This window comes from Patagioenas fasciata, chromosome 2 (genome assembly GCF_037038585.1).
Source record: "Patagioenas fasciata isolate bPatFas1 chromosome 2, bPatFas1.hap1, whole genome shotgun sequence".
NCBI lineage: Eukaryota > Metazoa > Chordata > Aves > Columbiformes > Columbidae > Patagioenas > Patagioenas fasciata.
The window spans coordinates 24,544,395-24,558,178 of NC_092521.1; the positions used below are offsets into that span (position 1 = coordinate 24,544,395).

Consider the following 13,784-nt stretch of genomic DNA (forward strand, 5'->3'; position numbering starts at 1 on the left):
CTTCTTAAGAGTAGCAGAAAGCTCAGCTGTAGCAGGTGGTAGAATAACTGCCTGCTGAGTTTTCTGCTACACTAATTGTCAGGACCTTGGACATTTTCAAGCCCAGCTGTCCAACAGGATAAACTAATACAACCCAATACTTCCAAGGTACAGTACATGCTCTCTGGATTGCAAGCAGTTATCTTGTCCAGAGCCTGAAAATGCAGTGGCTTAATTATTCCTTTCTATGCTTCTCTAGAAGACTATTTTTGTCTCCCATGTAATAATGCCAAGCTCCTACCTTGCTAGCTCCTACTTTACCTTTTAAGGAGCTTTTCTAGTTGTTATTTCCCCCAGAGAGCTTAAGTGATCAAATAAAAGCTAACAGAATGAATGGATAAAGCTGCAGCTTCGAAATAGACCTATGGCCTGAAATGTCTGCAAAAAAACTATTTAGGAAATACCTATAGGCAAAGAATACTAATCAGGAGTAAAAATTTATGCAAGTATATGTATATGGGAACAACAACTTACAACTCTTTCAACCTAGCAGTGACGAATTAATAATTGACTATTAGATTTAGGCACTGATTTGAAGGAGTTAAACTCCCAGGCTGCCTTTTCAGAGCAGGGTGGGGCATTGGGGAAGTCAGAGAGAGGAAAAAAAGGCACCTGAATGCCCTGGGAGGGAGCAGCAAAACCTTCTGCCAAGATCCCCTTGCTCTTCTATGCTGCAAACACTCCCCAGCTGAGGGTGTCCCGGTGCCTACAGCAGACGCAATCTCCTGGCCACACACACCTGATGGGGGCTGACCAGCCCTGGCAGCTGTTCCCCCACTAGGGAACAAGTGCCACGTCCTGGTTCTGCTCACATCTCCTCGCAGCCACCCATCCCCACTGGTGTGACAGCACATGGCATGGCCAGTGACTGAGGCGTGAAGCCAGGAACATGGACATCCTCCCTGATTCAGAGTGGGCATCCTGGAATGCATCCTTTGGGGGTTCAGGCACTGGGAGCGGGACCCTCTCCGGCCCCTGGTACAGAACACACAAGGTAAGTGCTTGCTTGCAGTACCATGTTGGGGCCTGAGAACTCCTCAGGGCTCGGGGAGAGTGGGGTCATCATTTCAGCCTCTCCCCACCCTTCTCCGAAGAGCCACCTTCCATCACCTGTTTGCTGCTGGCTCCTGATCCCTCTTCACCCTGTTGTTGAGCCTGCACTGCCCCAGCTTCCCCCTCCAAGCAGTCCTTTCTGAGGTGGAACGGGGCGGAGAGCTGTACTGTTCTCTGCTAGAGCATTGCTGTTTTTTGTCAGCGGTGTTTCTGTCTCTGTCAGTGCTGACAATGTATTTGGGCAGCTGCAAAAGAGAGACTGAAGTGGCCCCTGAGAACTAGCAAGTTGAAGCATCTGCTAACAATAAAAATGAATTGGAGGTTGATTAAACCCTTTACCTTTTCCCTGCTTTTTGCTTCACAAACTAGGAGGCATGGGAGAATATTCAACATTCTTGGGTTTTGCTGCATAAGAAGCAAACCACTTTTTTACGATGCAAAGTATTGGTATAAATTGTGCATAAAATGGCTTGCAACTAACTGCTCTGCCTTGTCTGTGAGCAGCTCAGTAGCAGGTTATAGCCCTGGGAAGGTCCCAAAAACTTTCCCCTTTGGCTTCTGCATTTGCTACTGGGTGGATATCCAGATGAGAGGAGGCATGTCGCAGCCCCACGTTCTCAGAGGGAAGGAAAACTCTGAATTCCTGTGCTCAGGACCCTGAAGCAGCAGGGCTCCTGACTGATGGCGCTTCTCAGGACCAGAGTTGGAACCTCTTATGGGAGACAGGAGTGTGGAGCCAGGGGTTGTTGTGGGTTTGGGAGTTAGGGCCCTGGGACTGGGAATGCTGGCAGGGCTGCTGGGGAAAGTCAGGACCAGGGACCTCCCTCAGCATGGGGACACTCACCTGCCCGTCATGGTGGAGTTATCTGTTTGCAAAGCATCCCAGCCCTGCTCCTGTACTTCTTGGGGTGGTTGCATGAGGATTATTGTGTTTTAAGCATGGTAGTTTTCTGGGAAGACCTGAATAATTTTTTTGTGTTGCTTAAGTATCAGTGGGCAAGACTGGTTTTCTGTGCTTGCATTTACTTGTACATTTGAGGCTTTGGAGCAGGTAATGGGTAACTATGGGTTGTGTATTGCTGCCCACCTTCATTTTCCCTGTGCACTTTCATTTTCACATTTTACATTTTTTAAAAAATATCAGAAACCATTTCCTCCAGCAAACAGGCTGTTGGCTGTGATTCAGTGTATCGGCCCAGTTTCAGGACTTCATGTGGAGGCTCTTTCCCTTTGCCTTTTCTTGAGGCCATTTCATCCTCTCTGTCAGGTTTTGAAGAGGAGGTCTTTCTTTTTCATCTCTGCAAGGGACTATAACTGCACCAGCTTTCATTTGTCTGGAAACATCGGAGGAAAGCTGACTTGAATTGCTTTTGGGGGAGTATTTTTTGGCCCCACAACCCACAAGGATGTGAAAGAGTGAGATCCGCTTTCAAGAGGCCCTGAAGATGACGGGCTCGGCACAGCTGCCTAGTGCATGTGGGCATTGGAGACATTCACGTGGGACCTGCAAACCTGACACATACAGCATTAGGGAAATGTATGGCACTAGAGTAAGCCTTAAATGGTATCTGTAAACACGTAGCTCCCTGGAAGAAGTTAAAGTGTCTGTGTCCACATGGCCATGTGGTATAATGCCTCCTCATGCTGGCATGACATTTCTTTGGGTTTTTTTGGTTGGGGTTATTCTCCTGCCAAGTCCCTAATTGGGCTAATTGGTGCTAGCTGTTGGTGTGAGGGTAGCAGGGGAACGTGTGGTCATAGGAAAAAAAGGGTGGAGGTAGGACTTCTCCTTGGTATCTTCATTGATGCTGTTTGGGCAACTGCTCCTCTGAAATCAACAGCACAAGATCCTGTGCTCCCACAGGCTTCCCTGTCTCAGTGTTGTGTTGTGTGTCATGGGACACGGGCGTGTTTAATGGTGCAATAAAATCTGATTAAATACATACTTAGTTACCTGAAGTATTTCTTGACAATCTTAAATTATTATAATATTTTTGGGTCTGCTGGTGTAACGAATGCAAGAAACCACCACATGTGGATTTGGTCTGCTTGATAGGAAGTGTCTGTAATTGCTTCAGTTTAATCCTTTTTTATTTCCCTCAGCAGTTCTCAAAGGTTAATTATTTATTTATTTCCAATATTATTGTTGATGGACAAAAACATTTTGCTGGATCAGTTGAGAATATTAATTACAATATTGATCTTGGTTTGACTTTGTATTGGAGAAGGAGCTGGGTGGCAATAGTCAATGAAAGCTTGGGTGTAATACTGCTTCCATGACTCAGTAGTTCACATGGCTGTTGTGTGTAGTCACTGTGTGTAGTTGTTCAAGCGAGGAAGCTGAGCTGGAGATGGAAGTTCATTTCACTTCTGCTTCTTTTTCCTCCTTTGCCTTTCTCTTAATAAACTCGGAGTTGTTACTGGCTGCCCAAACACTCACCTCAAGAGATTGTTTAATTTTGTGGGCTGTGGTAATAAATCATTTCAGCTCTATATTTGAGGTTTAAAATGCTGACAGCTCCTTCAGATGGATTCGTGGCCTCTTGTCCTGTGACAATACATCACAGCCTGTCACAGGCCATACATGCAGGTGGTGAGTATGTGCAGCCAGGAAACCTGATACTTCGTGTGCTCTAATCAGGCTGCTATCAGGTGCAATGAGAAATCCCACAGATTAAACATATCACTGTGAGGTCTTTCTACACTGCCTTATATTATATACATGAATTCTAGATTTTGTGTGAAGTTCCACGATGAAGGTTTCTAGCTTATTCTGTTCAAGATCATTCAGTGCTTCAACTCAACCCACCTTGCTAAAGGGTTGATGTCTACTGTCATTGAGCCTCAGCAGGGTGAGGGCATGGTTTGGTCCCAGTTCCTTCCAGTGTCAGCACAGTCCCTGTTGGTATTTCTGCTGCCATGGGGGCTGCTGTCCCTGTGCTGTGAGAGACCCAGCACAGGAGGGCAGGGAGCTGCCAGCATGGGGAGGGAGATTCTTTCTCCATTTCCCTTGGCTGAGGAAGCACCCCAGAAAGACTGAGGGTCTCTTCATCTGGCACTGCCACCGAAGAGTTGTCATGGTACATCCTACAAACATTCATCAGGAGGTTTTAAACACTTAAATAAGTAAATTTCCAACCGTGGTTTTCAGTCAGGAAAATCTCTATAGCAAGCCAAGGCATCCACCATGCAAGTGCAGGTGGGAGCCCAAAGGGCAACAGGGCCACAGCACATGTGGGTTTCAACTGGGCAGCCTTCCCCTGCAAGCAGCAACTACCAGATATTTTCAGGCTGTTAAATGTGAAGGCAAACCCTCCATTTTTTTTTTTTTCACTTTGAGTGTTTCATAGGGTTCTTTTAATGCCATTTCCTTAGTCTCTGTGGGGTATCTCATGCTGCAGCCTGCTCCCTGATGGACTGCAGATATTAACTGTTTCAGGTTAATTGGTAAACCAGTCCCCGAGCTTGGGGAGAGTAGAGACAGACAAGCCTTCACCCAGCTCTCTGCTGCTGTACTGATCTGTGAAGACTATGGTGAAAAATTTTTCCTCTTTCCCTTTCAGCTCCTTATTCTAAAACTGTTCACTGAAAGCAAACAAGGGTTTCAAAACACTGACTCTGTTTAATTGTGTTCTTTCACATATTTTTAGTTTCTTTTATCTTATGGGGAAATGTGTGTGGGAGAAAATGCATACTGTTTTCTTAGGTAGGAAATGTATGTTCTTTTCAGACCTTATAAATCAAAAGTTAGGAAGAGGATTTTGTTCATGCTTTCAAATACTTTTTTTTTAATAGGTCATAGGGAATCCAAAAGTCAAAGCTTATAATGAAGAAGCATGGGTAATAGTTGCCGCTAGCACTGATGCACACTCTTCTGGTGTTGTTCCACAATCAGGAATCCAGCATCATTTCCATGTCTTAGTCCCTATTTAATTAAACTCTACTAGGAAAGGATGTGTGGCTTTGGATCATAAATGCAGGACTGTCAGCTGGGCCACTTCTGCACCCAAGCTTTCAGGCTCTGTCAGATCTGTAGGTCTGATCTGCTGGGAGTTGTGCTCTGATTAGCTTTAGTGTGAGCCGGAAGCGGACATGAGAAAGCAAAATAGAGCACTGGTTAGAAAGGGTCACTCATATCTTTTTTACAGCCTCATACATCCATTCTGCCTAGTGAAACATCAACTGTTCTGCAGATGTAAAGACCATGACATGTCTAATGTGAGAAGAGAACACAGTTTACATCGGCTGCTGTGTGGGAACTTATTAATTACTCAAAAGTAAGGGATATAAGTACAGGAGAGCCTTACCCTTTGCATGCCCCCCATAAACACACCATAAGCATGTTTGTCTCATTTCAGCTCTCAAATTCCTTAGGGAAATGTAGCTTTTTACTTTCAGTCACTCCAAGCAGAGTGGATACCTCTGAATATAGTGGAGCTAGGGGATGGGGCAGCAACGCTGGAACAGATGCCTGGGATGGGAAAGTAGCCCAAAGTTTGGAGGCAGCATGCTGCTCTTCTAGCCAGGCTTAAGACTGACCTGCTTATCTGGTTTCCACTAGGCGCTACTCTGGGTCCCAGAACAGCCTGATTTCCTAGTGCTGTGTTATTGTCAGGTGAGCAAATTAGGCTGGTGATTTGCAGTTCATTTTGACTGAAGCAGACATGGTGGCTCTTCCTGGATACCTCAGCCAGGACAACTGCCCTTGCAGGGCTGGGGCTGTGCTGAGCACCAGGTATAGCTATGCCAAGTCCCTGTTCCCTGATTCTCACTGTGCTATTTTTCCCAAATCTCAGATTATTTTCAATGCTTCTCCTTCCAACAACTGCTATGGTAAAATGAGTTTTCAAGTTTTTCTGAGGACATTAAAGAACGTATGCATTTGATTTTTTTTTTTTTTAGATTATTAAGGTGACAGTGAGTTAAACAATAGCTTTGTAATTATGCTAATCTGTTTGAAGAAGTTTGAGAATGTTAATTTGGAAATTTCTGGGCAATAAGAAACATTACAATTCTTGTCATTTATCAGAAAGTAGGGTGCAGAAGACAAATGCAAGGAAACTTGAGTCACAAGTTATACGTATGCTACCTAGTTCAGAAATTAATTTTGCTTTGGACTGCTTCAAAATGGTATTTTACAGAAAGATTGGGGGCATAGTGCAGACTCTGATATCCAATTCAGCCATTGACTACAGGACTTAAAACATAGGCACTGCTCTTCAACACAGTGATCCATAGCAGCAGAATCAGATTTAGTCTGGACCCAGCAGAGCAGGGTGAGTGCTAGTCTTCCCTTAGTCAACACTGAGTGGGAAAGACTGGGCTTGGGATGAGTCTGAATCTCTACCCTGCTTTGGAGGTGTCTGGCTCAGTGCAGCACTTTTCCCCTCCCTGCCCCCAACTTGTAGACTACTCTACAAACAATGGACTTTAAACTAAATTTGCCATGGCTACTGTGTTGATTTTGGTGTTTCACAGCCATGCCTGGGAGTTGCAAGGTGATGCAGGGTGAAAGTCTGGCTGCTCAGGCAAACACCCATCATCTCCTGAGATTTCATGAGGTTGCTGTTTGGACCTAGGACATCACCACCATCCAAAGAGACGGTGTTGCTCCCATCTTGAACCTATGCTTCTGCTGCTTCATTTGCTGTAGCACTCATTTGACTCCTTGATGAGGCAGTTTGTTTGGGTAAATCAACAGGAAAATACCCATTGATATAATTTTTTAAACAAATGTTTCCCTTCTCATAAAATCTCAACTGTGACACTATGGCCCCTTATGATTTTGTGACCCAAAGAAGACTTTATTGCTCTTCGAAGCTGAAGTATGATCTTTCTGTTCCTATCCTCTTGAAGTCTGCTTTGGGCATAAAAAAAAAAATGCATCTTATCCTTGCATGGCTCCAACAGTCTGCTGGATCTGAGTAACTCCTGTGTGAAGGAATAAAAAGAATCTAAATGACTCAAGTAGAAATTTGACCCAATTCAAAACCAAGGCTTTAGAAAGATGAGCAAACAGCAGACTGTGCGCTTCAATCGTAAGGGAGATGAAGACCTTTGGCTCACCTAGTAACTGGAGGCTGCAATTATTCCATTTGGAGCTTTGATGACGTGTATAAACTGTTATGCTCATGTTTATAATGTCACCAGATTGTCCCAGAAGAATGGCATTCATTAATGTGAACAGTTGGGAGATATGCTTTCCATTCTGTGACTAATCTGGACTTTGAAACATACTGCCAGCAACTTGAAAAGACAGCCAGTTGGTGTGCGAGTCAACGCCAGGCCTGGAGCAGCAATCCTAAGAAATGTGGCAGTGATATTTGCAGAGTGTGTTCAAAAGTAAATAGTCAATATCAAACTAAACAGATGTGTACTGCTTGATTTGAGGTCATAACAGTATAACCGCATTTTCCTCCATGGTGTCCATGGTTGATTGACATCATCTAGGCTAGAAGCTTCAGTCTTGTTTGGTGATATGAACTGTTTTGCTCATAATGGACAAATGAAGAGAGATGATGGAACTGTGATATAGAGAAATCATGGGATTGCTGGAGTTTAACTCCTGGATGAGGCACGTAGTGACTCTCTGGCTATATGCCCTTCATATCCTACTGTGTTCTGCAGAAAGAACCTTGTGATGCAGAGGCCTATGGTGAATGCAAGGATTGGAGGAAACCCCTTAATGTGTGGGAACAACAACTCGTAGCAAAGCAAATGTTGGCTCCTTGGACATGGCTTCTTCATGCTGACTGAGGTGAAGAAGTAACACAGAAGTACATCTCTTCTTGTGGACAAGCCCAGCTCTTGCTGACATTTAATCCCCTAGAACCAAACCAGTTTCATGGGAGATAAAATCTCCACCAGAGTTTCAGATAACATATCCAATGATTTAACTGTCATCCTATTCAAAACAAAGTCATTTACCAGCTGATATGGGTTGCACTTGAAGCATTTTTCTTCAAAAACCAAGGATATCTCCACTGGAAAGAGGTTCCTGTGAAAAACAACCAAAATATGGCATCTGTGTACATAACAGATTTCTATCCAGATAGTTGACTCCCATTTAAAACCTATTTTAATTTTTGGGGGCTCCAACTTGGGAGTAAATTTATCATGACTTCATTTACTTGGTTTTATGACTCTAACCTACTATTTCTTAACGCTTCCCTTCTATTTTTGTGGGGGTTTTAGTTTTGAGGTTTTTTGTTTGTTTTCTGCTTGGGCGTTGTCACAAGGTATTTTCACAAGGCATTTGTATTTATTGACTTCTGATGTCATTAATATCTTTGCTTTGTTTCTCTTTTGGTGACAATCTTTTGCTACCTGCAGTGACTAAAGCACCATGAATATTATCATTCAGTGCCTGTGTCATCATGCAGCAGTGACTCAGTCATGTCAAGATGATGGAGAGCAAAGCTTGTAGTGTCTGCAGAAGCTTCAGTCAAACAAATAATAGCAGCTTTTATTTGATCAAGACTTGCTCCATCTCTTGACTATTGTACTGGTTTTGGCTGGAGTTGATTTTCTTCATAGTAGCTTGTATGGTGCTATGTTTTCAATTTATGATGAAAACAGTGTTGATAACATGGGAATGTTTTAGTTACTGCTGAACAGGGCTTGCACAGCATTGAGACATTTCTTGTTTCTCATGCTGACCCCCCAGCAAGTAGGCTGGGGGTGCACAAGAAGTTGTGAGGGGCCATGGCTGGGACAGCTGACCCCAAATGACCAAAGAGATATTCCACACCATATGAGGTCATGCTCAGCATTCAAAGCTGGGGGAAGAAAGCAGAAGAGGGGATGTTTGGAGCTATGGCACTTCTATTCCCAAGTAACCATTATGGGTGATGGAGCCTGGCTTTCCTGGGGATGGCTGGACACCTGCTTGCCAATAAGAAGCAGTGAATGAATTCCTTGTTTTTCTTTGTTTGCATGTGTGTCTTTTGTTTTACCTATTAAACTCTTTATCTCAGCTCATGAGTTTTCATGCTTTTACCCTTCTGATTCTTTACCCCATGTTGCTGAGAGGAGTGAGCGAGCAATTGTGTGGGGCTGAGCTGCTGACTGGAGTTAAACCATAAAAACTACAGACCAGAGGCTACTAGGACAAACTAAAAAGCAATGTGTGACTTATAAAAGCATAGATATGATAGCATCTGACTCAGGAAAAGGGTGCTCAGTTCTCCTTAACTTCTTTTTAATTCCTGAAAGGGAGTAGACAGAATTTATCTACATGATGCCATCTCTATAGGAATCCCTGTCAAAAAGAAACTTCCTAACTCTCATATCCTATACTAACTCTAAAATAACAGAAAAAAGACACTAAGTTCTATATGGGAGAATCCATATAAGGTACAGTTGTTGAAAGATGAAGAATACTCAAAACTGGGGAAAAAACTTGCCACCTTGTTACCTTTCTAAGTGTGACAGAGAACATAAAAAAGTGATAAAGGTAGCTAAAAGGGATCATCCAGGTAAACTGATTTCTATTTTCTGCAACAAAAGGCAACTATATAGTAGATGGTTTGGATTCTTGTGAACTAGTCACCTCCTCTTTATGTCAACACCCACTATGAACTAGAAAATGATAACCAATACTGTAATCCAGGCTACAGTTGGTAGTGAAAGATTAAAATGTACAACTGCAATGTGTCAGAGGGAGACAGCTGAGAAAACATGTACCTGTATCTCAGGCCTCTGCAAGAAATTTGCATATGACATCATTTCTTTAAAGAGTTTATTTGCTGTCCCCAGATTTGTGTCTTACAGTTTTCATGAGAAACATCTGCAAAATAAATGCATCCAGTTATGTGTTTGTCTGTGTGCATCCATGTACATACATGTGAATATTTCAGAGAGTCCAAGACCTCCTGTTTTTAAAACATCATTGATAATCTAGCAGTTGTTTATATTTAAAGCAATAGTGTTGCTAACCAGAAGGTTCTGCCTTCTGGAGTCCAGTCATTTTTTTGCATTAGGAACTATCTGTAAACGATTAGCACTCTCTGTGGAAGTGAAAGTAGGAGAGGCAAGTGTGTGAGGTACAGGAAGGAAAGCAAGGAACTGATGTGCAGCACCCCTCCTCTGCAGGAACTGCAGACTGGAAAAGCCTTTGGGCTGCCCGTTTCCCTACCATAAAATCATGTACTTATTTTAACAGATGGATCAAACTTCATTTTAAATACAGTCAGATCTTTTATTTTTTGCCTTCCCCCTTGTTGCTTCTGTTAGAAGTTGTTCTGAAATGCCACTGGCTTGGAAGTGTCCTCATTTCCAGCCTGTGTTTTCCCTGGCCTGCATGTGTGACACTGAGGTTCAACAACTGAGCATGTTCAATCAGGTTGTGATGTGGAGAAGTGTTTTGTGTGCACATCAAAGTAAGGGTTAGTTATAGCTAACAGAGGATTAATTGAGACAGGATGGGAGACAAGCAAGCCTGCCTTTGTTGGAAAGTGTTGCTGGAGAGATGCATGCTGGAAGAGGCATGTCATTCCTCTCATGAGCTCCTCTCAGATGGAAAGGGGAGATTTTAATATAAAAGTTCATTTTAGGATTTGGTAAAAAATGTATTAAGCTGGCTACATTGCTGTCAGGGTTTTGTGTATCTGATTTAAGTGGAATCAGAAATAGCTCTTGTGTAGTCCAGCAGGACTTGTACTGCAACAACAAGAGGGAATGAGCTGGGTTTGGAGGCCCGTTTGTCTGTCCTTGCAGAGTGAGCCATTTCTCCAACAGTACTCTCTGAGCTTTGCCCTGCAACCTGTTGTAACGTTTAACAGCATTGTGTACTCACTTGTTCAGATAGCTCACTTTTGAGCTAACCTGCCTTTCTGAGCACGGGCAGAGCTAGCTCCATCTCACAGGGCATGAACTGGTACGCTCCAGCTCCCCATGAGCCCCATGTCCTATCCTCAGCTCTTGATTTAGGTGTCCAGGGAGCCACATGAAACAGGGAGAGGCGCAACACAATCTCTCACCGTGTGCCAGGTTGTATCTTCTGGGAATTAGTACACCCAGACTTCGAGTGGTCTGGCTTGAACCTTACTTTGTACACCAGGAGCTAGGTAGGCTCAAACAAGAACATCCAGAATATTTATCTGCTCCTGGACAGCAACAGAGGAATATTCCCAAGCCAGCTGGCCGTTTTGTGGGAGAAGCTGGTCAGGCAATGCTGACTTGACTCCTTGTATCTCCTGTAGGACCTGGAAACTGGTCAAAGTTTATAGTCCTATTTTTGATTTTCTGGGTATGTCATTTGAATAGTTGCCATGGAGATGTTATGTGATGGTCCTTGAGAAAATCTTTCTATTAAGATGTTATCAGCTATGATTGAAATTTTTAGAGACTCTGTTATACAGTCATTGGCAATATTTTTATTTGGAATCAAACCGGCAGTGTTAAAACCATAAAATGATATTTGATTATGCAGCGAATATCCCAGGCTATTCACTGAGGAATGATGTAAAAATCCTTTCTGCCATTTCCACATTCTCCCATTTATTATTAATTTTGGGATCTCATTGCCAGGGATAAGAAATTGGAATTTAGGGCTTTGGGTAGTTGGTTGTAACTTTTCAAAAAGGAAAAATGAAATACTATTTAAAATGCTTGTTAACATTCTAGTGGATGGATAAGTTTGGATACAGCCTTAGCGAGCATATCAAAACTTAACGTAGTGTATTTTACAATTAATATTTTTTGTATCAGTTTTTTATCTATTATGGACATTAATCAATCAGACTGATGGATATAAATAAGATCTCATGAAAACAATTAAAGCATGGAGCTGAACAGAAGTGGCCCACTTCTGTGGTTGCTTTATCTTGTCAAGTTCCCACATCTTCTCATAACTTATCAGGCTCTCCTTCTAGCCTTTACAAACTGCCTCTTTTCTGGAAAAAGATTTATTTTACATTTGTGAGGTAATGAAAGGTAAAACCTAGTAAAGATAAGGATAGTGTAATATTCATGAGATAGGAACTTTATCTACCGTGGTTTATAGTCCAGCCTGGTGGTCTGTGTAAAACCTACAAGCTATCTTGTCTCCTCTCAAACTTATCCTGACTTAGTTACCAAGTTCTCTTTTCCTTCTGTTCCTAACAAAGGTAGTGCCAAATGTTTTAATTCTCTCCTACTTGTATATTGAACAATGTCCTTTGTCTTTTACGTCACAACAAACAAATAAAATGTATTTTCATTACATGTTCCAATAATGGCAATTGATCTTTTACTCATATTTCATGTCTCCTTCAGTACTTCATATGGGCCTGAACCCATATATGAGTGTATGAATTGCACTATGAAAACCACTGAAACAAGGACCTTGTTTTCTTTACATATCTGTAAAGCACTGAGTACAGCCAGAGCTCTGTGAGTAATAATAGCTAAATGATAAACCTCTTCTAATGCCACATGGTGGCTCTTTGAAATATATGGTTTTTGTTAAAAACTCTGAATTCCCCTTGCTTCAGTGTTAACTCAGAATTGGAAGCTTAGGAGGCATTCCACCCCTTGCTTTTTTAATAAGATCCACTGAGAACTGACAAAATCTTAATTACTGGAAATGACGTGTAGTTTTTGAAGCAATACACATCATTATGTTTGTAGAGGACACCTTTAGATCACAAATAAATGCAGACATAAAGAAAAATAGGAGGAACAGTTTAACTTGCCTTGATGAGTGAACTGACAAGGTATATTTGAAGTGGTTTGTTTCTGCTTATAATTTCAATTTATAGGCATAGTAAGTTTCCATAGTGGCCATATACCTTTTAGTCAATGCAAATTAGCTTAATTTTTCTAAGTTTTCATTTCACAGACCTGGCAACAGCAGTTCAATGTGCATTAGGAAAACACATAGATAATACGGGCAAATTGCATCTCACTGTATAACTGAGTCTCCAATGCAGATTTTAGTCTACAAAGGATAAACTTATTAGAATTAGTGGCAAAGATTTAGATTTCAGCCTGGCTTTCATTTGCCATAAACCCCTTACTTTACTTTGACAGTAAAAAGAGACCTTGCATGTAAAATAACCCTTTAAAACACTGCCAGAATGACGTGAAAAGGTGCTAGGGTAAATAAACATCATGTCCTGCATGAGTGCTCCAAGAAGGACTGTATGCAGAATATGTCATACTGCTGCTCATTTAATTTGAATAGCAATATGTTGTTGGAAAATGGATGTCTCCTGATCCATCCTTCAAACCTCCCTTCCCCATGCCTGGGCTCGTGCGAGACCCTCACATGGCTGCAACGGGGGATGCCAGGTGGGTGCTGGGAGTGCTTTGCTTGGGAGGAATTTGCCGCATCTTGAACTCATTCCCCCCAGCACCCCCTGTGCATGCCACTGTCACCACCAGCAAACCCTGCAAGGTCACTATTTAAAAACCCCTGCTGTACCTCATGAATTTTGATCCACCTTATTGTTAAACATTGGCAGGTGGCTTATAAAGAACATAATGCTAATGGAGTGTATTTTGGGAGGGTTCTTTCAAACCTGGAACTGTGCCTTGCCAGCCTCACAAATAGTTGTTTTAACATGAACAAGGCAGTGATGGAAGTGGGGCCAGAGGAAGGCATTCCTCAAGCTGGCTTTGCCACTGAGGAAGATGTTGGAGGTCCACAGCTTCAGCCTGTGGTCTGTGTGCTCAGGGACTGTCTAGAAAGGACTGCAAAGCCAGGAAGT

At 42.5% G+C, this 13,784-nt stretch overlaps 1 protein-coding gene across 1 annotated transcript in view; it reads left to right on the forward strand.

Annotated features, from left to right (window-relative positions):
• Positions 1-642: 642 nt before the first annotated feature.
• NIPAL2 (NIPA like domain containing 2) overlaps positions 643-13,784 on the forward strand; it is a 51,424-nt gene continuing 38,282 nt past the window's right edge. The window contains exon 1 of the mRNA XM_065832304.2: positions 643-1,033. Coding sequence (XP_065688376.1) covers positions 929-1,033 — 105 coding nt within the window. The 5' untranslated portion in view covers positions 643-928. The remainder of the gene's footprint in view (positions 1,034-13,784) is intronic.